This window comes from Orycteropus afer, unplaced genomic scaffold, assembly GCF_000298275.1.
Source record: "Orycteropus afer afer isolate SDZICR_OR568_19922 unplaced genomic scaffold, OryAfe1.0 scaffold00111, whole genome shotgun sequence".
In the NCBI taxonomy this organism is placed as follows: domain Eukaryota; kingdom Metazoa; phylum Chordata; class Mammalia; order Tubulidentata; family Orycteropodidae; genus Orycteropus; species Orycteropus afer.
Genome location: NW_006921698.1, coordinates 8,176,272 through 8,201,254, shown reverse-complemented (window position 1 = coordinate 8,201,254; position 24,983 = coordinate 8,176,272). Strand labels below are relative to the sequence as shown.

The following is a 24,983-nucleotide window of genomic DNA, read 5'->3' as shown; positions in this document are numbered from 1 at the left end:
CAGAGAGCCCCAACCCTCAGACAGCTCCTTCTTAACTGTTGACATAAGAAATAAACCTGCTTAAGAGAGAAATTGATAAAAAGCAGAAATAGGATTTTATAAGGGTTGAGTAATATATTCATTTCTGCACATGAGGTCATAAACTTATCATTGAGCTTTATCCTCTGAAAATAAACACTTCAGTATATTTTGTGACACAGTGTTTACATCTGGTATGTGCTTGTTATTCAGACTTTGAGCATCAGTCAGTTGGATAATGAATAGTGACTGCTGAGGTTTCTGCTACATGGCATCCATGATGCACTGGCTACCAGAATATAAAAATATTTTCTGAGAACAGTTCAGTTAAGCCTCAAAAAGCAGAGAGGAGTAGCATATTAGCTCTAGGTCATCTGTCTTGCATTTTCAAGTGTTTTACTTGTGGTTGATTTTCCCCAAGAAGCAGAAGCTAAACTTTCTTGTTTACTTTCTGAATAAAAAATAAAATAATTTGCATTCTTTGAGCCCAGGACAACAGATGGTGATGGTGAGTTGTCAAAAACATACTGGATGATAAAGGAAAGTAAATAACCAATGAATTTTAATTTGACACCACCACCCCCGAAAATCACAAAACAAAGATTCTTCACATCAAAGTTGGTTTCTTTCATCTATTCTGGTAAAGAGATTTCAAACTCTGCATCTTGTCACTTTAATTTTTATGGAAAATAAAGAAAGGCACAATAACAAATTAACTGTCAAAAAGAATAAAATCCAGCAAAACGAATTGTCAAAAACTTAGTAAGAACTTTAATGTCCAATAATAGACCAATGGGAATGGTTAAATAAATTATGATATATCTACTCAACGGGATATTGATGTATCCAATAACATATATTGAGGGTGGCATGTGGGAAATATTTGTGAGATAGTATTAAGTGTGTGAGGGATAAAAATTGTCACATACTGTAATTAAAACTATAAATAAGTATGATGCTGTTGTTAGGTGCCATCATGTCAGTTGCAACTCATAATGATCCTATGTACCACAGAAAGAAACACTGTCAGATCCTGTACTATTGAAGGTGGACCAAACGTGGGTCCCTGCCCAGTGTGTCATTAGGCTGAATTAGTTTACACACACCAAGTGCCTGAGAGGAGAGAAAGATTATTTATTGCAAAGCAGCAATGCAAGGAGACAAAATTACCCAAATCTGTCTCCCCAAGTGGAGGTTGGGATACAGTCTTTGCAAAATTAAAAAATGTCAGGAATTTGGGCATGAATTAGCTGGGGATTGGCTGAGGCTTCCTTTGCCTCGGTTTAAATGGACAGTCAATTTTTAATGCTGTGTGCTTGCAAACCGGATGAGTCACACCAACTTCCTGTCATCAGCTGATCGGGACTTGGGCAGAGGGGAAGATGTCAGTTCCCAGAAACTTTGTTCTGGTTTGGCGCACTCTGCATGTCTGTGGGCCAAAACTGATTTCAAGGTGATATTGGTTGTTTCTGAAAAACAACTTCGAGGAAATGCATTTACATGCCTATTCATCTGTCTCCAACTAGGATGGGGGGATAATAATAGACAGGATGGGGGACTGAGCTTCAATTCTACAAAGCTCTTAGGGAGCCAGGTTATCATGTCTGCTTATCTGTCTTCTACCAAGGTGGGGATAATAGGATGGGGGATTGAGTGTCAATTCAGCTTAGCTCTTAAGGAACCAGGTTATCAGGTCTGCTTATCTGTCTTCTACCAAGGTGGGGATAATAGACAGGATGGGGGATTAAGCTTCAGTTCATCACTCTTAAGGAACCGAGCTATCATGCCCACTCCACTGTCTTCAGCCAACGTGGAGATAATAGACAGGATGGGGGATTGAGCTTTGATTCTACTTGGCTTCACCATCCTCACAGCTGTTCCTATGTTTCAGCCCATTGTTACAGCCAAGGAGTCATTCCATTTTGTTAAGGGTCTTCCTCTTTTTTGGTAACCATCCACTTTACCAAGCATGATATCCTTCTCCAGGGACCAGTCTCACCTGACAGTATGACCAAAGTACAAGAGGTGAAGTCTCACCATCTTCGCTTCCAAGGAACATTCTGGCTGTATTTCATCCAAGACAGATTTGTTTGTTCTTCTGGCACTTCATGGTATATTCAGTATTCTTCGCCAACACCATAATTTAAAAAAAAAAAAAAAAGGCATCAATTCTTCGGTCTTCCTTATTCATTGTCCACCTTTTGCATGCATATCAGGTGACTGAAAACTCCATGGCTTGGGTCAGGCACACCTTCATTTTCAAAGTGACATCTTTGCTCTTTAAGAAAATATAGCTCAAGGAAAAACTAAAAGGAAGTATCAAAATGCTTTAAAACTTTGCTCTAAAACAAAAAACAAATCTGAGCCTTCAAGTGGAATCCAACTCACAGCAACCCTATCGGACAGAATAGAACTGCCCCATAGGGTTTCCAAAGCTGTAATCCTTCCAAAGCAGGCTGCTACATCTTTCTCCCCGGGAGCAACTGGTGGGTTCAAACCTTTCTGTAAGCAGCTGCGTGCTTAACCACTGTACCAAGGGTTCCCTGCATTAGGGCAGTGAAATGACTTGCTTTTTTTTTTCCATCTGTTTTCCAAATTAGATATAACGATCTTTAATGGATAATAAATTTATAATCTAAAATGAAAAGGAAAAACTTTTTAAAGTAATAATTATCATTAACACCTCTTATTATCTGCAAAATCTGGAATACTAGATATCTTTGAGGCTTTTGACAGTAGTGTAAATATGAGTGATTAGTAACCCTGGAAAGCCCTTGTTCAACTCTGTGATTCTAAAACCACTTCAGGATTTGGGTCACTGAGCAGAGGACACAGAAAGAAGCATCTCTAAAGAAAGAAACTTTTCAAAGTATGTCATGTGTTTGACACTGGGCAAAGACAGCTTCCCAGAGGGAGAAACTGCACATTCAGTAAAGCAGAATCACAGCTTGGCAAATGGAGCAGCCTTTTAAACTCCTTTCCAAAAGGAAGCAGTGATTCTAAGTGGGTTCTTCTCAAAATTTCTTTCTATATCATCCCTTTTCCCAAGCTTGTCATTATCTCATGGCCATTCAGCAAACTCTACCTCAGCCCTCCAGCCTCCACTAAAACAAATGAATCAAAATGAATGCCCCTGGGGCCTTGGAAAGGGACAGGAAGAGAAAAGTGACTTTGTCCTTTAGAAGGGTCTGACAGAAAGCAGGCTGAGGTAGGTGACTATTCCACAGAGCAGCAGCACCTCAGGGAGCTATAGCTCCTTTTCAGATTCTCCATAACCTCTCTAAAAATAGAGCAACTCACAATAAAGTCACTTCCCAGAAAAGAATAGAGTGAAGGGGACCTGTGGAAGGTATATCTTGAGGTGACAGTGTAGCCAGAATCACAAAAAATTATTAAGAATTTCAACATCTGCATTCTTTTCAGAAGGGTCCTGTTGTTACCAGTTTCCTGTCTGAGTCATTATCCAATATTGCTTCCAGAGTTCTTGTCCACAGCAGACACTGCCACAAAAGATTCTCATAAATGTCATTACATTTCATGATGTTGTTGGATTCTGGTTTGAAGAACCTTCCCAAAGTCCCAGTCTGCCAACATTGCTTCTTTTCTACCCTCTGCCATTTTTGAATGTTCCGTTTTCTAATCAATGCTAGGTGGTTCGAGATCAGATCTCTCATTGTACAGTGAAATTGCGCCAGACCACAGGTCTCATGGAATACTGCCTGGAGGTGATCAAAGAAAATGATCCCAGTGGTTTTTTGCAGGTAAGTGCCAACTAATTTCTGTTTCAGATTCTAAGTGCTCCATGAGACTAAGTCTAGGACCCCTAGGATACACTCCCAATGACTCTGGCTGGGCATAGATCCCTGTCTAATGGAACCTCTACCTTCACATTTCCATGTGCATGTTGGTGACTCTTGAGTCTCACTGACTTTCTGGAAGTCTCAGCCACCAGGTGGTAGAAGACTGAGAAGTGCAGGTTTTTTTTTTTTCTTATATTTAATCATGAAAACATAATTCCTTGTAAGTTCTTCCAAAGCAGAGGTATTGCCTTGCCTAAGAATTGGGTCCTTTTCCACTAATACATCCGGGGCAGTTTTGCCAGGTAGAAATGCCTAAATAAAGACACACTAGGAATCTGCCAGAAAGTCAGTGATTTCCCACGTATGATGAAATTTCTCTTGTATGTTTCATTATTTCTTTGGTGATAATTGTTTTAGTAGGTACTCTGATGTAAGCAAATTCTAGTTGAGTTATAATCCTTATGATAAGATACCTTTTGTTAAGGAACATACAGATCCCTCCAACTCAACTAAACTGGCAGAATGATAGAGGGAGACTGAATGTAAATTAAATGAAAGATTTTCCTACCAAAGAATTAAGTGATAACCACACAAAGGTGATGTACTTAAAATGTAAGAAATTCCACTTTGCAGATTATCATATGCAGCTTCTCTAAACTATTTTGTGGAACTCATTTCCAAGTCTTGGTAGGACACCCACACCTCAAAATAAAATGTTAGGGTTGTTGGCTCCAGTAGGATTAACTAATTACCTACATATCATTCTTTAAAGCTGCTGGGTTTTAGTGGATCATGAATAGCATGATCATATATTCAGGTTTGTCTATTAGATCAAGTCCCTGGGTGGTGTAAATGGTTAAGTGCTCAACTACTAATTGAAAGCTTGTGGTTGAACCCAGCCTTGGAAGAAAGAATTGGAGATCTACTTCTGATGATCACAGCCTTCAAAATGCTATGGAGCAGTTCCACTCTGAACACATAGGGTCACTAGGAGTTGAAATACTTGATTGTAGCTGATAGTTGTTTATAGTGCTCCTCCCCTCAAACACAAACATTTCCAGAGTAGTGTGATAAATCATGGGTCACCCTAGTCACAAGAGGCTCCACCTCATCCACGCTGGCATTAAATCCATGGAGACAGGAAGAGGTGATTGCCAGGGTGGTTTGGTGAAAATGCTCTAGGACAGTCGAGGAGCAGTGTTCTGTTTCGAGTGTGGTGTTGTATTTCTTAGGCTGTGGTCTTTGATGTGATTAGATTTCTGATGCACTCATAAGGAGAGTGCACCTGACTGAGGATCAGTGGGGAAAAGGCACGCTCACTCCCAGGATGACCACAGACTTCGACTTGAGTTTGGACAACAGTTCTCTGCTGCAATCCATTCACCAGCTTGACTTCGTGCAGATGAAAGGTATGTGCTTGCATCCACTGTGTCAGATAACAACATCCAAGCAGACACAGGTGCTTGAAACAGGATAAAAACTGTCTGTCAAATTGCAGCAAATGAATGGCAGATGCCAGGCTTATGAATCACCCGATACGTGCAAAAGTAAATACACATACCTCTGGTTAATGTTACAAAAATCTGGAGAGGCTTTTATATTTTCATGTAATAAGAAGGTACACTTGTAGCTATGTGACCTCCCTGTTAGTAAGTCAGATAAGTTCAGTGCTTGCCCCTTGTGGAATCTTAGAGATTTCACATGTTCAGCATCAGATTTAGGGAACAAGAGAACATTTCAAAAAACAAATCAAATTGACTGCCATTGAGTCGATTCTGACTCATAGTGACTCCTGTTGTGTTCCCAATGTTATAAATCTTTACAGAAGCAGACTGCCTTATCTTTATTCTGCAGAGAAGCTGGTGGATTTGAACCACTGATCTTTTGGTTAACAGCCAAATGCCTTAACCACTACACCACCAGAGCTCCTAAAGAGAATGTTACTATATGTAAATAAAATCTTGTTACAGAAAGTATGAAAATGCAGAAATATTGACATAAATCAAGGGCATCCAGGGTTGAAACTACTGCTTCCACATGGATAGCTAGTGAGTAAATGGCTTGATCATAGATGAATGGAAATTGCAGAAGGTCATAGTCAGCATGCAGTGCTGGTCAAGGAAAAGAGAGCCTGGATATAATTGAAATAAACTTTAAAATTAGGTGATATGATAAAGGGATGTGACAAGATCTCGCTGAGAGTTTTGGCAGTTAGGGGGACGTACAACTACTTAAAATTATCTTAAGGAAAATAACTCTTTCAAAGAAAAAGAAAAACTGAAGCCTACCATGCAATAGTATTTTTAGGGCAGTATAATACCCACTTGAATATTTAAGATCTCTTTTGTTTCAACTTTTTATTTTGAAATAAAAATACATTTTTAGGAAGTTGCCATAATAGTAAGCAGAGGTTATGTGTACCTTTCACCCAGTTTCTTTCAATTGGTACACCTTACATAAGTATACTATAATATAAAAACCAAGAAATTGCCATTGGAACAGTGTGTGTATAATTGCATGCCATCTTATCACATGCGCAGATTCGTGTAACCACCACCTCAAACAAGATACAGAACTGCTCCATCACTACAAACACTTCCCTGATCTGCCCCTTTGGTAATCACACCCACTCCCCTCCCTCCACTATCCCTTACCCTGGTGACAACCAATCTGTTCTCCCTCCATCTCTATAATTTTTCATTTTCTAATCTTTTTTAAAACTGAAGAAATTGATTTGCTCTTGCACCTCCTGATTTAAACATCCACATAATAAGTGAGTGTTTTTGTTTTTCTTTCCTTAAGAAAAATCTGTAGGCGTCCTTTTATCAGACAGAGAAAATCATATAACCTAGCAAGTTTTAGGGCTACGTATTTAGGACTCCTGTCACATAGTTGAACTCATCCCAATACCTGGTAAATACACTTCTTTCATTTTTTTCATGGATATTTGCTCTTTTATCTTCAGTTGTCTTTTTTTATTTAATGTGTAATGCTTTGGGAAGCTGCCTTAATTAGTTTTTAAGTAATGTGTGCATTATAAATAAAAATGCTTTGCTACAGTAACAAAAATATTTAGCATTTATTGACTGCTTACCTGACTAGACACTCTCCTAAATGCTTTGCATGGATTAACTCATTTTATTCTCACAACCCTACTAGGTAATTGAGGAAGGTGAAGCACAGGAAAACTAGGTTAATTGCCTGAACTCAGACACCTAGTGACTGGTGGGGCTGGGATTCAAACCCAGGGAGTGTAACTTCAGAACCTAGACCCACAACTTCTCATTTATGCTGTGATAGCTAGTGCCTTACCAAGTGATTTCTTCAAGGAATAACTGAATTCCTCCCTTAAACTTGAGAAATCTAGTTTTTTGTTACAGCAGGTTTTCTTTCCATTTAAAAAATTTTCTTTAACGCCTACGTGCTAGTTTATGGAGTAAAGCCATTGGTGCAGTAAGGTCTCTGGGTATTGTACTTAAGCTCTTAGCTACTAACCAAAAACTTGGCAGTCTGAATCCGTCCAGAAGTTCCTCAGAAAAAAGGCCTGATAATCTATTTTCAAAAGATCATGGGCATTGAAAACCTTATGCAACTGGGCTGTTTGTTTCTGGGGGGAGGTATTAATAGGGTATGTTGTTGTTATGTGCCGTCAAGTCGGACCCGACTCACACTGACCCCTCCTTGGGTTTCCGAGACAGTATCACTATGGAAGTAGATTGCCCAACCTTTCTTCTGAGGAGTGGCTGGTGGGTTTGAACCACCAGCCTTCTGGTTAGCAGTCAAGTACCTTAGACACTATGCTACCAGAGCTCCTATTAGTAGGGTATAGAGCAACCCATGTAAATCCCCCTCAATCAGCTTCTCTCTGTACTCAGTTATTTCAATGAAGTAAAACCAGGTCATGGCACAAGTAGCACAGAAGAGAAAATGTGTCATGAAAGGGCAATATAAGGGCTTTTGGTGGAAGAGGAAAAAGGGAGCCAACCCAATTAGCCTTGGTAATAGGACAGGAGGAGGGGACTGTTAGAGGGTAAAACCCTCAGGGCTTTGAAATGCTTTCATCAGCTGCAGAGCCCTCCCCTCCCCCATTTGTTGCCTCTCAGTCATGTCCATCTGCCCACACTGGAGTCCGGGCCAGTTGGCAGGTTGGTAACAATTGTGTTGGAGTGAACAGGCCCTTCATCTAGTATGGGAACTGCAGGCTCACGTGCTGTGCACCACAGAGCACATTTCTAAAGCACTGCCCCTTCCTCTCTGGCACATGGCCATTTAGGACTGCACATACAAATAAATGTGGACACAGATGTGTGTGCAGTGCATGAAAGTATATACATACAGCAGAGAATGACAAACATGCTACCCAACACAGAACAATCTCAAAGTAAAAGTTCACCTGGAACACAGTATTATCCAGAACAGTTATTTATGAAGTTATTATAACAGGCCATTTGGTATGAGACTGGATTATTCCATTTTCCTTTTCTTTTTAGCACTTCATCTTAATTTAATTTACTTCTGATTATTATCTCTCAGTAGAGTTAATTTATATGCTTTGCCTGTGCTCATTAAGTTTAATTAATTCAGTGCGAACCCAATCCTGTTTAGAATCTGAATAATTTTTATTCTGTCAAATGCCTGAGATGGAAAGAGAAAGCCAAAAGGTCATGATGCAAGAGAAGGTGACTGGCTGTAGTTAAGATTTCTCCTCCCGGCCCTTTTGATATGTTAACATACACAACTATACAACTGTTCCCAACATAGTGTTAATGTTGTTTTTTAAATAAATTCTAATTCTGTGTAATAAATGAACTTTCACAGCTTGTCAATAAAATATATCTCAAGAAATTTCACCCGAAAATCCACATACAACTGATCAAAATTTAACCAGCACTTGGAATAGTATTCAAGTAGTCTGATCAAGAAATTAACAATACATGTAATTCAATATGTATTTTCTAAATGTGCTAAGTGGACTACCATATGAAGTTAAAATATTTTTAAATAACTTAAAATATGCATTTAGAGTTCTGACTTGAAACTGATCACTAGACTCTCTGTTCAGTTCTTGACTCAAAACTTTAGCAACCATCTCTCTAGTTTTGAAATCTTGTCTCACATACCTTTTTAAATTTTTCCTTGACACCAAGGAAGAGGGACTGCTATTAGTTTTAAAATATGTCTACTCAGATCAGGCACTACTCAGCAAGAATGTACTGCCCAAAGTTATTTGGTTCTGAGCTAAAGATTTAACTGATCTTCTAACTCCACATCTCTCCCAAGCAATTGAAATCTAGCTGGAGAATGCTAGTACCAACTTCATTCAAGCATTCCTAGATTGGGATGACATGTTCTCTGACCGTATTCTGATTAGAAAATCATCTTACTACCTGTAGTAGTTCAGTTTGTGTGTCAACTTGGCTGGGCCTGGTTGAGTGGCTGGGCAGCTGGATGTAGTACTCCCAATCATGAGACTGGTAATCAACTCCATGGTGGAATCTACTGGGAGCAGCTGAGTAGCTGCCTTAGGGAATGTGGTCTGCTTCCTGTATAGAAGCAGAAGCCTTGGGGAATGGTCTCTGGCTTATGGCACGCTTGGATCCTGCATGTAGCTGTGTCTTTGTTCAGCAGCCTGCCATGCTCTGCCAACTTTGGGACTTACAATGGACTTTAATTAATGACCTGCCGTGTGGTTTGGTAACATCAGGACTATGCCTTTTTACTTGTCAGCCTTGGGCTTGGCAGCCTCAGCAGCCAGCAGCTGTCTGAGTAAAGAAAAGCCTCTAGCTCCAGTGGGCCGGGAGCTCGAGGCACAGCTAGAGCCCAAGGCTGAGGGGCTTTCACCCATGCCCTAGAGCTTGGCACTCTGAATTTGGACGTAAAGCCTCTAAATTGCAAGAATAAACTCCTGTTTGTTAAGGTCATCCCATTTGTGGTATATTCTTGTCAGAGCAGTACTAGGTAACCAGAACACTACCTTTCCAGACTATTGGGAGAGGTGTTTGCTCTTTCAGAGTTTTATAGAAAACAGCAGATTAAACTTTGTTTTCTCTTTATATTACAGAGAAATAAAATTATTTTTCTTTAATTCTTGCCAGCTCTTTCCCAAGTCAGGAAAAAGACATTTTAAGATTCTCTTGTAATCTGTCAAGGGCTCTACTGCATGGTTTAAGGGTGATCAGAGTACCCCAAGATTCATGAGTCATTGTGCTGAAGTGAAATGCCAGTATGTTCATTCTGAACAAAGATGAAACAGTGACCTAACATTCAACCAAGTCTAGCACAGAAATCAATTGCTGTTAATCCCTTTAAGTGCTTCTACTCACCTAAGGACACATTTATCTTCATTAACTTATGGTGAATGCAATAACCCTGAATATGCACCAAGGTCATGGGCAAGGACAGTGTGATCTGAACAGACACCACTATAAATCATTGAGAAAGAGTTCCCAGAGGTTAGCAGTGGTGGTGAAAAGCACACAGGCTGATTCACATGTAGTCTGTTCATTCTTGTATGATTTGGATGCCAGAAATGCATATCCTCAAAACAGGCATCGTGTTTATCCTTGACAGTGTGCCACTGATAGATTTCCAGAAATGGCTTATGTTCCTCTAAAGTTTAAACTACCCTTCAGATGTTATTTATACTGTTCATCCGTTATAAAAAGTATACAAATGAACCTTCAGAGAGGAGGATTCAGAAAAATTGAATTACCAACAACTATAGCTCTAAATTCATTAATATTTTGTTAATCTATACTAGCAATACTTAGGAATCTTTATCATCAGTTATAGGAGCCAGAAAGAATCTTTCCTCTTGGAATTAGGTATGGGGACTTAGTTCCACTCTGTGATTTCCAAACACCAGGCTAGAGAAGCAGTGTAACGCAGTACAAAGCACACTGCTCCTGGAGCCACCCTGCTGGGTTTAAATCCCAGCAACGCTACTTACCAGCCATGAAACCTTTCTGAGTTTCAGAAGTGGGGATTCAAGCTATGAAATAGGGATGATAATAGTACCTACGATCCGGGGTTGTTGTGAAATTAAATAAGTTAATACATATAAAACTCTCACCACACTGTCTGGCATTTAGTAAGTGTTCAGAAAACATCACCTGTGATGATTACTCCATGTTGAGGGTGGCAGCCTAACTTCCTTTTCTCAAATGTCCTCGTGGCACTCCTGTTTACTTTTACAGAGGAGTTCTGGATGGCTGTAAGCATTCACAATCTGAAGGATTAGAGAAAAAAATTAAATATGAAAAATATGAGCTATAATTCAAAGTAGAGTAGCCTTAAAAAGGTAAGAGCAAAGGTCTAACTTTGCTATAAGAAGCCACTATTGCAGAATAAAACGTGGAGCTACAGCAATGGTAAAGCAAAAGGGCTAAATTTGACGTGGCTTCACCAGACTTCATCAAGAAATCAAGAATAGCTGCCCCTTGTATCTAGAAGAGTCCTGGTGGTTAAGTGTTCAGATGCTAACCGAAAGGTCTGAGGTTCGAATCCACCAGCTGCTCCACAGGAGAGATGTAGCAGTCTGCTTCTGCAAAGATTTACAGCCTTAGAAATCCTATAGGGCACTTCTACATTCAAATTGATTCAACAGCAACGAGTTTGTACCTGACAAGAAAATTTTTAGCCCAATGTTTGACTTTATAGGCTAAAAGAATACTAAGAACTAGATTTCTGATCAGGTCAAGGAGAACTAGGTCTTAACCAGGAAGAAACAAAGATGCCCAGGGATGATCATGAAAGTCTTAAGATCAAGATAGCTATGGCAACCCCAATGACAGGAGCTTCACCACAATAAAACACTGTCTCTTAGAGTTCAGTCCAGAAACTGTGGCACTATCCATATCCAAACCACAGAAGGCAAATTAATTTGAAAGTACTTTGGATTTTTGTAGACCATTTATTTTATTCACAAAATAAAGTGAAATAGGGTAACATAACACTCACCATAAAATCTATTTTTCCAAAACATCAACTTAGTCTTCGGTAATGAGCCTGTAATTTTGTCACATTTACCTTTTATATGCAACATCATTTTGGGATAAATAAGGAAAAACAAAAATAGTTCTCAGCATATTAAGAAGTAGATTTTGACATATGTAAATGTCTCTGGGTTTATTCTTTTTTTTCTTTCTCTCTTTTTTCCCTATCTTTCTTTCCTTTCGTATATTTTTTTTGTTTGCTTATTTGTTTAAATCTGAATATTAGATCTAAATATTAGTGAATGGTTAGACTTTTTTCTATCCTTTTGTTCTTTTAAAGTGTATCCTCTGAGGACTTACAAATGAAGTTCTAATGTTTTAATTATACATGACACCATGTATTTCAGTTAATTCTATAATTATGTCTATGCAGGGAAAATTGAGTTTCTTATCAAAGACACTGCAAGTGCAGTATTTGTATGATTCAAGGAGAAACCATCTTGTGATCTTATTGATTTTATAATTGATAAAATGTAGACTTGCCTAAAATATGAATATTGGGGAAATGAAAGATTGATATGGGTGTTAATGAAATAAGAAAGTCCAGGGAATAGTTTTATGGTAAGCTCTAACTAATAAGAACAGTTATCCCAGGGAAAGTCATTTATGTCTGTAGAAGACCTTTGAAGAACGGCTTGGTCCAACTTGTCATATTTTATATCCGCAGTTAAAATTCTAAAATGTATAAGGAAAACACATTTTGAATGACAAAGTACGTCCCTAACATTAATAGTGATTAAGTAAACTGTCCATTGGCACTCCTAGGTCATGCCCCTTTCATCCAATTTACAATCTCTTTGCATCCAGACCTGCAGTCTATTTATTGGACGAGGAAATGAATGTTTCCTCTAAATCCAGAGGGTCTGAGCACATCTGCAGCTGAACAAGTCATTGTTCTCAGAGATTTTATCCAAACCTGTGCCATTGAAACTTGGTACATAATTTCCCTTCTTAAACTGATTGATTTCAATTAGCTGGTCACTAATCTTGAATTGGGAGCTCTGGTAGCATAGTGGCTAAGGCACTTGACTGCTAACCAGAAGGCTGGCGGTTCAAACCCACCAGCCACTCCTCGGAAGGAAGGTTGGGCAATCCTACTTCCATAGTGATACTGCCTCGGAAACCCAAGGAGGGGTCTCTATGAGTCGAGGCCGACTCGACAGCAAATAACAACAACAACAATCTTGAATTAATTATGTTTGATTTAGTAATTCAGACACGGTTTTATTATAATGGATAGTTGACCTACTTTTTCTTCACCTTCACATCTGCATGTTAGAGTTATTGCTTTTGTTTTCTAGGTTATCCACCGCAAAACGTGTTTTCTAAACTGCTGTTAAATCAACCATTTTTTTAGTTGGGGTAACTGGCAAGGAGCAGATTTAATTCAAGGCATGACACACAGAGTCCAATTTTGATACACATACCAGGTGTTCCATGATTAACATTTGTTCATCTAAATGTCCCTGGATATGGTCCAAGCTGTTCTCACCTTCTATTAGAGTGCTAAAGAAATAAATCAATGTTTTGATGCTTGAAAAAGTATTTTAAGCAGTTGATAAAGATTTTATTCCCAACTCTGTATACTAAGTTCCTATTTTAAGGACTGGGGTTGTTCCTTAACAAACATTTCTGTGTCTGTTTGTCTGAAGGTTCAACTAATCTGCAGGTTTGAATAGGACAAAAGATTCTCAGTACAAAATAGGGAGAGGGGGCATTGTGAGTAGTAACGCCATGGCAGGTGCTCCCAAGGCTATGAGGACCCTTTGAACCCTCCTCTGCTGCACTGCAGCCTGCGGCCATATGGACTCTCCAGGCTCACGGTGGGGTATTCTGTAGCTACAGAGCAAGTGATTTGGGGCAGGTGCCCTTTTCAAGGTATAACTGTCTCGAGTGAATGACTCAGGATCCTCAGAAGTTTAGAAACTGATAGATCACTGTTTGTGTCACTTGGTATCAAATTTTCAAAGACACACTGCTATAGCTATTTGCATACACAAGATCTTGAATAGAATATCTAGTAAAAAATGATAAAATCTTAAAAATACTGTAGTTTCAGAGCTATTTCTCAGAATAAGCAGTCTCCAGTTTACAAATTGATTTAGAACCAGAATAAACTTTACAATGAAGCTATTAGCACAGTTTCAGCCATGTTATGGGTTAAATAGGATTTAGTGGGCTGGGCTGGAAATTCAGTCCCCATGTAAAGCATTTGTCTTAGGGACAACACCTTCATTGCCTCAAGGGTATAATTACAGAGAAGTTCCATGAATTTATTTGTCTCCCCTCCTCCTGTCACAGTTAAAGTGGAAAATTCCACCATGATCTTGGAAATAAACGCATAGCTCAGGAACCAGTCTCACTCTTGGAGACTCTGAGAAGGATCTTGTTCAGGCCTTGGAAACCCAAGGAGGGGTCGCTATGAGTCGGGTCTGACTCGACGGCACATAACAACAACAACAACATGCACCCTATGCTGGCTACTTCTAGCCACGTTTGTCAAGGGGATGTTTATCATTCCAAGATTCTGAAATGTTTGTAGCTCAGCAGAAACCAGGGTTACACTAATTTCTGTTTAGCTTCCTCTCCAGTCCCAGCAACCCCCATCCTACAGCTGGAAGAGTGCTGCACCCACAACAACAGCGCTACACTGTCCTGGAAACAACCACCTCTGTCCACAGTGCCCGCTGAAGGATATATTCTGGAGTTGGATGATGGCAGTGGTGGTCAGTTCCGGGTAAGTTGAGAACCTATTACTTGTTAACCAAAACCAGAGACTACCTGAAAGAACCCATCATGGAGTCTCAGGCCTGGCTCCTGGAGATGGGCCATCCTGGTAGGGCCTGACTGCCCTTCCACTGAGTCTTGCTTTCTCCTGGGCCATGAAAGATGAACAAAGGAGTATCTAAATGGAAACCGTCCTGTTGTTGTTGTTATGTATCACTATGGAAGTAGATTGCCCAACCTTCCTTCCAAGGAGTGGCTGGTGGGTTTGAACCAGGAGCCTTCTGGTTAGCGTCAAGTGCCTTAAGCACTACGCTACCAGAGCTCCTGGAAACTGTCCTACCTTTCTTTCTCTTCTTTTAATACATTTTATTGAAATATCATTTATGTAAGTGATATGCACAAAACTAAAGTGACAAGGATCAGTGCTTTTTTTTTTTTTCAGTGTTCCCTGCTCCCCCAACACCTGGTAACCAACAAAGGAAGTTTCCTTCCATATATAAACCTTTCCTTGACTTTTCCCAATAATGAACTAATATTATATTTGTCCTTCTGTGATTGACTTATTTCACTCAGCATAATGTCCTCCAAGCTCATGCATGTTATGCAGTGTTTTGCAGATCCAACGTTATTCTTTAGTGTTGCATAGCATTCCACTGTGTGTATGTACCATAGTTTGGTTATCTGTTCTTCTGTTGCTGGGCGCACCTAGGTTGTTTCCATCTTTTTGCTGTTGTAAATAGTGCTGCAATCAACATGGGTGTGCATATATCTGTTCTTGTCCTGGCTCTCACTTCTTTAGGATATATACCTACTAACGGGATTGCTGGGTCAAATGGTATTTCTAATTCCAGCTTTTTAAGGAATCACCATACTGTTTTCCACAGTGGTTGTATCATTTTACAGTTCCACCAAAAGTATATAAGAGTTCCAATCTCTCCACATCTTTGCTAGCATTTGTTATTTTCTGTCTTGTTGAACTTTGCTATTAGTGGTGGAACACAACAAAACACACTGCCATCAAGTCATATCCAACTCATAGCGACCCCTCACTCACCACCTGTCTCCTTTCTCATTGTCAGACTCCTGTATATCCCTGGCGTCCTTGGCAAACGGAGCCTATTCTTACGTCCCTGGAATCCAAATGAGAATGCTGTCACTTTAAATATCCAAAATGGCCACTGCTTGTGAATATTTAAAATAGCTGTGCCCTTGGTCACTTTAAATATCCAAAATGGCCACCACTTATAAACATTCAGAATAGCCGTGCCCTTGGTCACTTTAAATACCCAAAATGGTCACCGCTGGTAAACATTCAAAATGGCTGCATCCTCAGACAGCCAAAAGTCCACAGCTCAGATTGTCGACCTCCTTGCTGTTTCCCTTCCTAGCTGGTGGCCTATGCCACCAGTGCAGTCATCCTTGCAGCCCTTGGCAACAAGAGCTGATCTTTAGGTCACTGCTCAGGTCCCAACACCACTTGGAAATATTTAGGCTGTTGGTGTCGTCAGAGTAGCTGACAGTCCGCAGCTCCATCTGTCTCCATACTCACTGTTTTCATTCAGGTTTCTCCACTAGTTGGTGCGTAATCCACTACCGTATACTTCCTTTCGAAGCTCAGGGCTCCAGGATTATCTTCTGTATCTCTGTCAATTTGTTTGTCTTTTCTTTGTTGAAGAGGGTCTGTGTAGCTTGTCTGCCTATCCCACTATCTTAATGGAAGTATGTCCTACCTTTCTTAAGAGAAAGTGCATGTAGTACTGCAAGCTCTGAAGTTAAATTGCCTGCATTCACATCCCACCTCCACCAAAACAGCTATGCGACTGAACAATTCTCACCTCTGAGTCTTCAGGTCCTCATTAGTAAAAAGGGATGATATAAAAAATATATACCTCATGCATTGTTGTTAAGCTTTAATTAGATAACCCATATAGAATATTCAGCATGCTGCCTAGCACGTTGCAAGCCAAGAGTATTAGCTATTTTTATTACTTTGTTGTTGTTGTTGTTGTTATGTGCTGTAGGGTCAGACTCGACTCATAGCTACCCTCCTTGGGTTTCCGAGGCAGTATCACTACGGAAGTAGATTGCCCAAGCTTCCTTCGGAGGAGTGGCTGATGGATTTGAACCGCCAGCCTCCTGGTTAGCAGTCAAGTGCCTTAGGCACTATGCTACCAGAGCTCCTTTTATTATTATAGTGTTTATTATTAATAATATATAATTTTCTAATATTTGTCCCTGTATTCTACAACTTTCCAATGTCTTTGATAGGCATCCTTCTAAATTGACATGATCGCCCATTGTTCTTTACCTGTTCTAAGAGGCTTCTCTAGCAAAGGTTTCCTCAGTTCTATAGTTCTTTCTGAGCCTTTGGCCAGATAGAGCTCATGCCAAAAAATTATCATATCCCCAAGGCAAGGAAGCACTAACCACTGGGAAGCTTGTGACCTGACCTTTTGGTAGGATGTAGCTGTAGTGACTACATCAGGTATCTGTGTGAATGCCTGTCTTCCTGTGTCTATGTTTCTCTCATACATACACAACCTTATTCTCATCTATTCCCTCCCTTCCCTCACCTTGCTTTCCACCCTTCTATGCCCAATCCTGCCTGATTCTCTTTTTGAGTTCTCTCAGAGCCTGGGACTTCCCAAGGGAGCAGTTCTTCTAGGTACTGAAACCAGTCCCTACACTGATAAAGATGGACCTCTGTCCAAAGGCAGACCCTGAGGAAAGGGCTTCCTTCTGGCCACCACCAATAACCAAACCTGGCCCACTGATATTCAAGAACAGAGTTTTCTAAGGCCTCCAGAATGCATTTTGTTTCCTCAGCTAGGTTTAAATACTTGAGAGCAGGGACCATGTCTTCTAGAATTCTCCTCCGAGTTCTCTCTTTTGATAGGCCTTACATACATATTTGTTGACTTATTGGCATGACAAAATCAAGTTTTCACCTTTCCAAAGTAAGACTTAGGATCCACTTCTTTATACTCTATATGTGTGTGCACTCAAATGTGTGCACACACATATAGAAAAATCCTTTATATTCATCAGCTTCTCCCTTCTCATTTGGCTGTCTTTTCATGTTTTGTTTTCAAAGGTTTTCTTTTTCCTTTTTTTTTCCTTCTGTGAAAAGAATTCTCTTAGCTTTCCTAGTTCTCTAAATAGATTATCTCACTTTGTCCATTCTTGTTCCTAGGACAGCCTGTAGGCAGTCTTCCAGGCATCTGCCTGTGCCTGACTCTCTTCTCTTGCTGTTCAAAGGTCTCATGCACCGCCCTGCTGCCATGCCCACCTGGATGCTGGTGACTTTCCAGTCTTCTCTCACTGATACTCTTCTCTCCTGAGAGACACACACAGATTTTCACTGGTTAGCTAGAAATGTTCATTTGTACTCCTTGGAAGTCCCTTAAATGTGTATGTTTTAAAACCCATAATTTTCTCCTATAATTTAGCCCTGTCTCTCCTACATCCCAACTACCCATTCTCCCACATATCAGGCTCAGAATTTTAGCCTCTTCTGGATCCTTTCTTCTCATTGAGCCCCAATAACAAAGAAGTCCTTGAATCCCACCTATCTATCCCTCCTGGTCAACCCATGGCTCTCTCCATCTGTGATCCCTATCCCACAGGCCACCATGAGAATGTATGACCACCCCACAAAGTTTCCACCAAGAAGCTACTTACGCCTCCATGTCTCTAGTTTGTTCCTTGCCTTGCTACTTAAAGTGTGGTCCTCACCCAGCAATATCAGCTTCAACTGGGAACTTGTTAAAAATGCAAAATCTCAGATCCCACCCCCAGTAACTTACTGGATCAGAAACTGCATTTTAACAAGATCCTCAAGTGATGCATACGTACATTAAAATTTGAGAAGCACTGAATGAGAGGACAAAATATTCCAGTTTTTCTTACTGCTGCAGTAGTAATGAATCTCTAGGCAATCCCACATACCAATCGTCTTATCATCCTACCAAAGAGTTGTCACATTAAGGCTGTGCTCTGAATGCAAATTATTTTTACTCATTACACCAGCATAATTTTGCAAAGTGCATAGCTGAGGAGGGAGGCAAATGCCTAACCTATGCTAAAGATGCATTATGCTAAGATTTATTTTAAGCCCTTGAAATGTCATTGTTCCTCCTTTCCCTCTGTACTATGATGAAAACCTACCTATTCTTCTTCAGCTTTGGAGAGTAGTATTCATGGTAGTTCCTGAAGGTATCAATGGTGTTATAGACAGAATAGAGCCCATCATGTTTTCACACATAATCTTTTACAAACCATACTGATAAGAGCTCAGTTAAGTGTAATATCCTGTATAAATACCAAGATAATGATAATGAGCAAAATCCTAACTATAAGCACCCAATTTTAATTTTTAAGCCCTGCTAATAGCTATTAATATTCATTACACTGCGAGGTTCCGCTAAATACAAAGGCACTATGCTAATCATCTTGCCTGCATGACTTTGTGAAATTCTCACAACAACCTTATGAGGTGGATATTATTGTCCCTATTTACAAATAAGGAAACTGAAGGTAAAAGAGATAACTCAAATGGCCCAGTATCTCACAGGATTTAATTCCAGATGGGGCTGATTCCAAAACTCTTGCTCCTAAAATTTCAGCAATGCTGCCTCCCTCCCTTGCCCCTCACAAGGGTTTGCTTTCAATGGTGATCAGTCATTTTTTGACCCTCAGGAAGTATATGTTGGAAAGGAGACAATGTGCACTGTGGATGGTCTTCACTTCAACAGCACATACAACGCTCGGGTCAAGGCCTTCAACAAAACAGGAGTCAGCCCATACAGCAAGACGCTGGTCCTCCAAACGTCTGAGGGTAAGGCCCTTCAGCAGTACCCCTCAGAGCGAGAACTGCGTGGCATCTAAAATGGCAAGCCCGGAGGTAACCCCACCACTCCCACATTACTGACGTGTTCCATGACTTGCTCTGCACTCTGGCACAGAGCGGCTGTTCCTCTTCTGCCTTTAGAGAGCCCATGGGATGTGGATGTGACCAAACCAAAGATTCCACATCGGCAGTTCACATGGCTTGGGCCGTCTGCTTCCTTTGATAACACTCTAAATAAGCTGCAGTGGAAGAAGCTGAAAATGAAGCCCTGAATGTGCCCCCGGTGTGTCAGACGAATGTGTCTAGGCTCTAGAGCAGGCTCCCATTCTCCATCGATACACATAATTGGCCAGTTTTGTCCAGATGATTCTAAATTTGCTTTGTAGTATTAATTTGCTCCTGAGGGTGGGACCTAGGTTCTTTCCAACCTTGGATTTGTGTGACTGAACATGTTTCAAATGGGCATGGGATGCTAGAGCTGTTCAGAGAGGCCCTGTCGGCCACTCCTGGCTTAACCAGCATGGACCGCTTCCATTTCATGCCCCAAGCCCAGGCCGTCGGCACCAGGACTGAGACTTCCTGTGGGCACCAAATAGGAAGAGACCGGCAACTCTGCATTACCTCGCCATTTTCATCTTTGCCAGTCCCTCTAGGCTTTGTTAGGCTGCCAAGGGCCACTGTACAAGGTTAATCTCTAGAGAACTTTCACTTCCTGGCTGTACTGTAAATATTTTGGTCATCAAAGACAAGTGATCCATCTCAGAAGAGGGGCTTGAATTTGATGGCCAGGCATAATCTCTAAGGCTTTTAACATTTTTATTTGAAGAGCAACACATGAAATTAAACTTGTGAAGAGTTATTTGTGACCAGTGCCAAAGCATTTACAGACTTTCTGGGTGTCATTTTATTCATAGACATCACCCCCTTCCCACCGGCATTCTCCATAACTTCCCTTTGCAGAACTGATTATGTTGATTTTGTTCAAGTGCAAAATGTTAGCTAAAAGAACTGTGGTGGTATTTTTTCCTACTCACAACACACCTCACATGTGCCAATCACCCCTAAAATGGTTCACATGGTTAAAAACAAGCACAATGTAGAATCCTACAGTGAACTTGACAGGCCCCTGGCTGTGAAAATGGTGCTTTGGAAAGCAGATGTAAGTCTATGAGTGATGCTACTTAAAGAGATGGATTTATTGTAGGAAATGTCCACATGACCTATTCCCATTTGAGTTACAGTGACACCATAGCTAGAGCCTCTCCTGGAATTCATTGTATCATCTTCTCTCTGGGATGACCTACCAGCTTGAGAGCAGTTACCTTCTTTCCTGGAGCACCATGCCACATGCTATAGCCCTCTGTGAGATTTCTAGATGTGATGCGTAAGGCACTTGATGGAGACAGCCTCATTCCACTTGTATGCACAAAGCAGATTGATTGAAGAATGAAGTGCATGCCATGAGAACAGGCAGATAATTTGCAGTAATGTTGCTAATCTATGTCATCAGACCTACAGGAAAACTATTTCTATTCATAATACATCATAGAAATCATACTATTCTGCTAATATCGATTCTTAGCATAGCAGCCTGAACATTTATGTCTCTCTTTTCATCCTGCAGGATGATGTAGTTTCTCAGTTTCTTTTAATGTTCGTAAGATTATGGTGTCTAATTTAATAAATTACAGGCTTGGAACTGCGATCCTTGGTACCACAGTCACAGAACTGGGTGTCATTTTCTAAATGAAACTAATGGAACAAGTCCTCTTCCAACAAAGAAACTGTACTGTAGAAATTAATTTCCTCCATGAATTTTATATATTGTGTACAAATATAAGGTATGTATCTGAATACAAAAAAAAAAAAAAACTTAACATCATATAGATATCTCTCTGTTACTGCACAGAAGTGATTTTCTCATAATGAAATAAAGTTCACACACATACTTTCTCCATAACTTTGGTTTGTTCTATTTGTTTCTCCCTTATTCTAATTCATTCAAACAGTGAGACAAGATATAGAAAGCAAGAAAATATAATTATTAGCTCTTTGAAAAATATTTGATCTGTCACAAGAGAAAGCTTATAGAATTAAAGAATTATATCTTTTTTGTTGTTTTTTTAGAAGTCAGTGAGAAAAGAATGCTATTAACAAAGTTTTGATACTTTAACTATACTTATATTAGTCTTATTTCCTACAGTTTTTGGAAAGGTATGCTTTGGAGAGTTTGTCTTTGTTGTTGCTTTTGGGGGTGGTGGGGTGGTTTGTTTTGGCTTTCTACTGTAACAAAACCTTTCACATTCTTAGCAAGAGTTAAAAGAGAAAAATTATTAAATTACAATTACAATGCAATGTTGGAAGTGGAGTCTAGCAGGAAATACAGTGTGTTACAACACATTGGTGGTGGTGGTGGTGGGGGGGGAACAGCATGACCCAAGGGAGCAGTGAAAGTTTTCCAGAGAAGAGAGGTATTCCCTCTCTTCTGTGTCTAAGGCAAAACATTGCCTTGATCTGACCATGAAAAGGAAGTCTTTTCATTAATCAAAAACATTGAGCACTTCGATTATGTCAGGCACTGTGCACAGCCCAGGTCACAGAGATGAATAAGGCACAGCCCCTTATGAGTTTTGCTCCTCTCTCCTGCACTTCATGGTACATTACTCAAAGCACCTAAAAACTAAAGTACCACCTTACTTCTCTAGAACTAAGCTATCCGCCCTACAATCTAAATAGCCATCTTACAACCAGGAAGGAAGCAATGGTGATCACTGATCAGCTAAAAGAGAAAGACACCAAGTCCAGGCATTTAAGCTCCTGTGCTTTCTTCACAAAATAGCCCTTAATCTCACTTAGCTCTCACTTACTCTTAGGTTAGGAACACAGTTCCAATGAACTCACTGATCCATTTGCCAAGACCACAGCAGACTGGAAGTATCACATAAGAAGAGAAGAGAGGGGTTGTTATAGAAGTATTAGGGTTCTTAGCAGCAGAGTATGGAAGGTAACTGGAAAAATGGAGAACAGACCCCTCCCCCCCAAAAAAAATCAAAAGAAAGCATTCTGTGGCATTTGCTCTGAAAGAAGTCATAAAGTACATAGAGTATTTTAGAAAGATTTCTATCTAAAACACATAACAGTCAGTATTTTCTCTGTAACCCTTGGTTATGGGATATTAGATATATCTCTGAAAGCTTTATGGAATCACAATATGAAATAAGGTGAAAGCTATTACAATGAGGCTCACTCATTTTGTGTCATGCTTCTAAGCTCTTTCTTCATTGTCCATCAAAAAACTTTAAGAAAAATGACAGCAACATGAGAGTCAGCAATATATTTAAGAAACTGAAATCCAGTTGAATTACATAAAAACAATCTATTCCATGTTTCACTATACAGTGCTGAGGGAAAATATAAGGATTTTTTTTATATATGTAGACTTAGACCTCCAAACCCATTACTAATGTCTAAACCATCCCTTATTCTGTTGCTGCAGTATTCCAGATTCACCTATGTATTAGTTTCCTATTGCTGCTATAACACATTTCCACAATCTTAGTGGCTCAAAACAATACAAATTTATTATCTCACAGTTCTGGGGGTCAGAAGTCCAAAATGGGTGTTGCTAGGCTAAAATCAAGGTGTTAGCAGTCCTGGGTTCCTTCTGGAGACTCTAGAGGGGCACTTTTTCCTCTTACCTTTTCCAGTGTCCAGAGGGTGCCTACATTCCTTGGCTTGTAGCCACTTCCTCCATACTCAAAGCCAATCTCTCTCTGTCTCTAACTCTCCTACCTGCCTTTAGTGAAGACTCATGTGATTACATTGGGCCCACCCAGATAATTCAGGACAACCTCCCTGTCTCAAAGTCTTTAATCACATATGAAAAGTTCCTTTTCGGGTGTAAGGTAACATATTCACATATTTAGGGGATTAAAACAAGGACATCCTCTGGTAGGGGGCGGGGATGGGGTGGTCATTATCCTCCCTACCACACCCTATCAGGAAGGTATTACTATCATTGTCCTACTTCAAAGATGAGACAACTGAATTGCTGAGAGGTTAAGTAATGGGTCAAACCTGAACCTTTCATCCTTCAATGCCCAACAAAGTACATGCTGGTGCTGACATTAGAACAGTACTACTTGCACTCGGCCAAAAGGAAAGAAAGAGCGAAAACTATCCTATGCCTCTTTGCTAAGTTTCTAAAAGCATCTTATCAAACTGCCTTATATGCTCATCCAGAAACCCCACCCAGAAAAAAAGGGCCATGTTAGAGTTTTGTTTTAAAAACCAACACTTCTTTAAGAAAGAGATGTGGAAGTAGCTGCCATCTCCACCACAGTATCCTTTCTCCCCAGCCCCTCCTCAGGTCCTGTGCCTGTTCCCATGTCTCTGTGTTTCCTTCAACTCTCCATCTCCACCACCCCCACCCCCACTCCTGGCTGGCCTGCTTGCCTAGAGAGGCCCATCTCCTCAACTGGTACCAAAGGAGTACTTGCTCTTGGCTAGCGGTGATGGGTCACTGCCTGGAAAGCAAAAGCAATATCAATACCATAGCTGTGAGGACCTTGAAAGCCAGTATCAAATGAGAACTGGGACTTGGAGCTGCTCAGGTTGAAACCACAGAACTATTTATTCACAGAAGCTCTCCAGCCCTCAGATTTCAAATGTGAGGAAATGGGGGGAGAAAGTAATCAGTGATAGAGAATCAGATTTGAGATAAGGCTGTAAACTCCAGCACTCCCAGAAAATAGGTACCCAGGGCATTGAAGAAAATACTGCTCTTAAGCATGCTTTTAGTTGAATGTCCATAGTAGCCATCTCCCCAACACTTCTGAGGGCTGTTTTAACTAATGACAAGAAATTGTTCGGGATTCTTGAAATTGCATCTTAGAAATTGCTTTCTAAAATGGTGGTATAAACCAAAAAAAAAAAAAGAAAAACCAAACACTGCCGTCAAGTTGATTTGACTCATAGCGACCCCTCCTTGAGTTTCCGAAGCAATATCTCTCCGGAAGTAGATTGCCCAGTCTTCCTCCCGAGGAGTGGCTGGTGGGTGTGAACTGCTAGCCTTCTGGTTAGCAGTCAAATGCCTTAGGCAGTATGCCACCAGAGCTCCTGAAGTGGTGGCATAGATGATATTCATAAAGATTAAAATGTCTTTTTCCCTTATTAGACTCAGAGTACCGCTCTGCCTCTTCCAGTGGAATAGCTCCTTCTTCCACTCATCAAAGGAAATCACCAGAGAATAACTGAGTGATGCAGGCAGAATATAGAATTATGCTTTCATTTCTGTGAATGCCAAATGTCGATGGACGTGTCCTTTACTGTCCAAAATCTCTTTGCAGATATTTTCTAGTGATTCTAGTGCAAAAGCACTGTACACTTGAACTCTGATGCACTGAAAACCCCAGAGAAGTTTCAGCCTTGTGAATTGAGGGGGAAGAACCTCATCCAATCATAGATGAATGGTAACAAGAAATACTTCGGCCCAACTGCCCCCTAAAATCCATTGCCACTGAGTCAGTTCTGACTCATAGTAACCCTATAAGAATAGAGAACTTCCCCCATAGCGTTTCCAAGGCTATATATAAT

The 24,983-nt window shown here is 40.3% G+C and overlaps 1 protein-coding gene across 1 annotated transcript in view; it reads left to right on the top strand.

Moving 5' to 3' along the window:
- Nucleotides 1–24,983, top strand: part of TRIM9 (tripartite motif containing 9) — a 180,950-nt gene that overhangs the window by 128,811 nt on the left and 27,156 nt on the right. Inside the window, exons 4-7 of the mRNA XM_042781364.1 lie at nucleotides 3,669–3,779; nucleotides 5,074–5,227; nucleotides 14,404–14,549; nucleotides 19,238–19,376. Of these exons, the coding sequence (XP_042637298.1) occupies nucleotides 3,669–3,779; nucleotides 5,074–5,227; nucleotides 14,404–14,549; nucleotides 19,238–19,376 (550 nt within the window). The remainder of the gene's footprint in view (nucleotides 1–3,668; nucleotides 3,780–5,073; nucleotides 5,228–14,403; nucleotides 14,550–19,237; nucleotides 19,377–24,983) is intronic.